Source organism: Limulus polyphemus, unplaced genomic scaffold (genome assembly GCF_000517525.1).
Source record: "Limulus polyphemus unplaced genomic scaffold, Limulus_polyphemus-2.1.2 Scaffold2999, whole genome shotgun sequence".
Classification (NCBI taxonomy): Eukaryota; Metazoa; Arthropoda; class Merostomata; order Xiphosura; family Limulidae; genus Limulus; species Limulus polyphemus.
The window spans coordinates 110,763-113,280 of NW_013668609.1; the positions used below are offsets into that span (position 1 = coordinate 110,763).

The window sequence follows — 2,518 nt, forward strand, 5'->3', positions numbered from 1 at the left end:
AAATTCCGTAAGTGGTCGTGGTAGTCAGTTTTACCATGGAGAATGATGAGTGCACTAAAATACAATTATCTGATTAATCCAATCAGAAAATTTGGTGATGCGAGTGTAAACGCCTGGTTGGTTAGGAAGAGCACACCCAATTCCCCAGGAAATTATTCCCGCCAAAATCCATCGTCCATTTTCTTCTTGAATCACCATTGGTCCTCCAGAGTCACCCTTAAGAAATATATAATTACAAAACAATGAGCTTGAAGTTGTTATGAAAACACCAAAAAAGCTATTAATGCTGTATTAAACCTGTAGGTTTAACAACTCCCCATTATACACACTTGTGTTATAGTTAATTCTAAAATTACAGTTATCTTTTGGTGGGTTACATACATTGAATAATTTTAATATGTTTTTGCCTCTCACAATAATCAGTGTGAAGAACTGACAAAAAAAAAACAAAAACAGATGAAATCATTCACCTAGAGTACTCCAGCATTAATTAGTACGACTAATTACAATATTAATGTTATTTTTGTTTACACGTTACTGTAGTGATCATAGCCATGGACCCACAACCAACTTGGTAGATATACAGATTGTTAAAAAGCCGATGGAGTCCACTCCTCACCTGTAATTCTATGGTTAAATATTCTATTGTTGTATTGTTAGTGTGTCTTCATCAATTTACCTACAAATGCTCTTAATCCGTAGTCTGACGAAATCGCCAGCAAAATAAAACTACCACAGCTCACTGAAAAAAAAAAAAGATACTCAAGGAATCAAGCTGTAAAACCTAATCTTACTATAATGGGCGTAGTTTGTATGTCAGTATCTATGTACGAAACCAAAACTACTCCGCCATCTATTGAATGGTACCTCAAACAAAAATACATAAAGAAATTCGCACTTTGGTTATTCAAGATTCAGACAATTATAAAAATAACTGTGGCATGCGGAACAACTATTTTTTTATAATTGAACACAATTTTAAATAAAAGTACTATTCTCACAACAAGAACACGACTTTCACTAGGACTGTACGCGAGAGTTTGATTATATCTTTATTGATGTAATTTTTAATGTGGTACTGAGAAACTGGAGTTCTTAAAAAACAATTATTTTTTCAATAAACAGTACCATTTTTAATATATAAAAGAACTACAGTTTATATTAGTAAATTTGTGAACATTTTGAGCTCTGTACATTTAATTATTTTCATGCAATGAGATGCATATCACTAAAGAGAATAATCAGAACACTTTTCCCATGTAGTACTTCCCAGAAAAAAATCCTCTTTTAGAAAATGTTCACTTTTTCTATTTATTTTTTTACAATGAGGTATGAATACTGCGATTAGTGACTATTAGCGTAAATTGCTAGTAATATAAGGTATACAATTACCATAAATGTTAATACAAACAACAAAAATATCCAACTTAGTTTGTATTTTTTACTTCAGAAATCGGGAGGAATGATTAATTGCTGAATCCAAACAGATGGTAAAACCTTTAGGGAAGCGGGTCCTAGACCCTTCAGGACTAATGTCCAATTACTGAAACCAACCATCAGTCAAAACTTTTAGGGAAGTGGTTCCCAATCCCTTCAGGACTAATGTGTAATTATTGAAACCAACCAACAGGACAAAACTTTTAGGGCTATGGTTCTCAATCTCTTGAAGACTAATGTCTAATTACTGAAAACAACCAACCAGTGAAACATTTAGAGCAGCGGTTCTTAATCTCTTCAGGACTAATGTCTAATTACTGAAACCAACCAGTCAAAACTTTTAGGGCAGTGGTTTTGAATCCCTTCAGGACTAATGGCTAATTACTAAAACCAACCAGTTAAAACTTTTGGAGCAGCGGTTCCCAATCTCTTCAGGACTAATGTATAATTACTGAACTCAACCTACTGGTTAAACCTTTTAGGGCAGTGGTTCTTATATCTTTTAGGTCTACTGTCTACCAACTGAAACCAACCATCCAGTCGGTCAAAACTTTTAGGGAAGCGATTTCCAATCCCTTCAGGACTAATGTCTAACTACTGAAACCAACCAAACAGTCGGTCAAAACATTTATGGAAGCGATTCCCAATCCCTTCAGGACTAATGTCTAACTAGTGAAACCAACCAATTGGTCAAATTCTTTATGGCAACGATTTCCAAATTCTTTTTTTTTCCGTGACCCTAATTCCCGAAATATAAAAGTCTGGACATCCTCCTAATCCCAATTATACGATTATTAAGAACCATATATCGTAAGTTATCATCAGTCAATCTATTATTTTTGTTTACCTTTGGCACTTATATATACATTTAGATTTGAAATAGGTCATCGTGTTAATCATCCTTGCATATTTAGTAATTAACACTCTCTTATACCATCAAAAGAGGAGTCACTTCAGTGGGGGATCGTCAGTGAGTCGAGGTCAAGAGGTGCCACTCAGTGGGAGGCTTCCATTGAGTGTGGGTGTTCGTGTGGCTTATGACGCCATAGTTTCACAGCGTGGTGTCAGATTCCGTATAGTT

At 34.7% G+C, this 2,518-nt stretch overlaps 1 protein-coding gene across 1 annotated transcript in view; it reads right to left on the reverse strand.

Moving 5' to 3' along the window:
- Positions 1 to 54: 54 nt before the first annotated feature.
- Positions 55 to 2,518, reverse strand: part of LOC106468414 (serine proteinase stubble-like) — a gene marked incomplete at its 5' end in the record, with an annotated part of 18,233 nt that continues 15,769 nt past the window's right edge. Inside the window, one exon of the mRNA XM_013928842.1 lies at positions 55 to 216. Within this exon, the coding sequence (XP_013784296.1) occupies positions 55 to 216 (162 nt within the window). The remainder of the gene's footprint in view (positions 217 to 2,518) is intronic.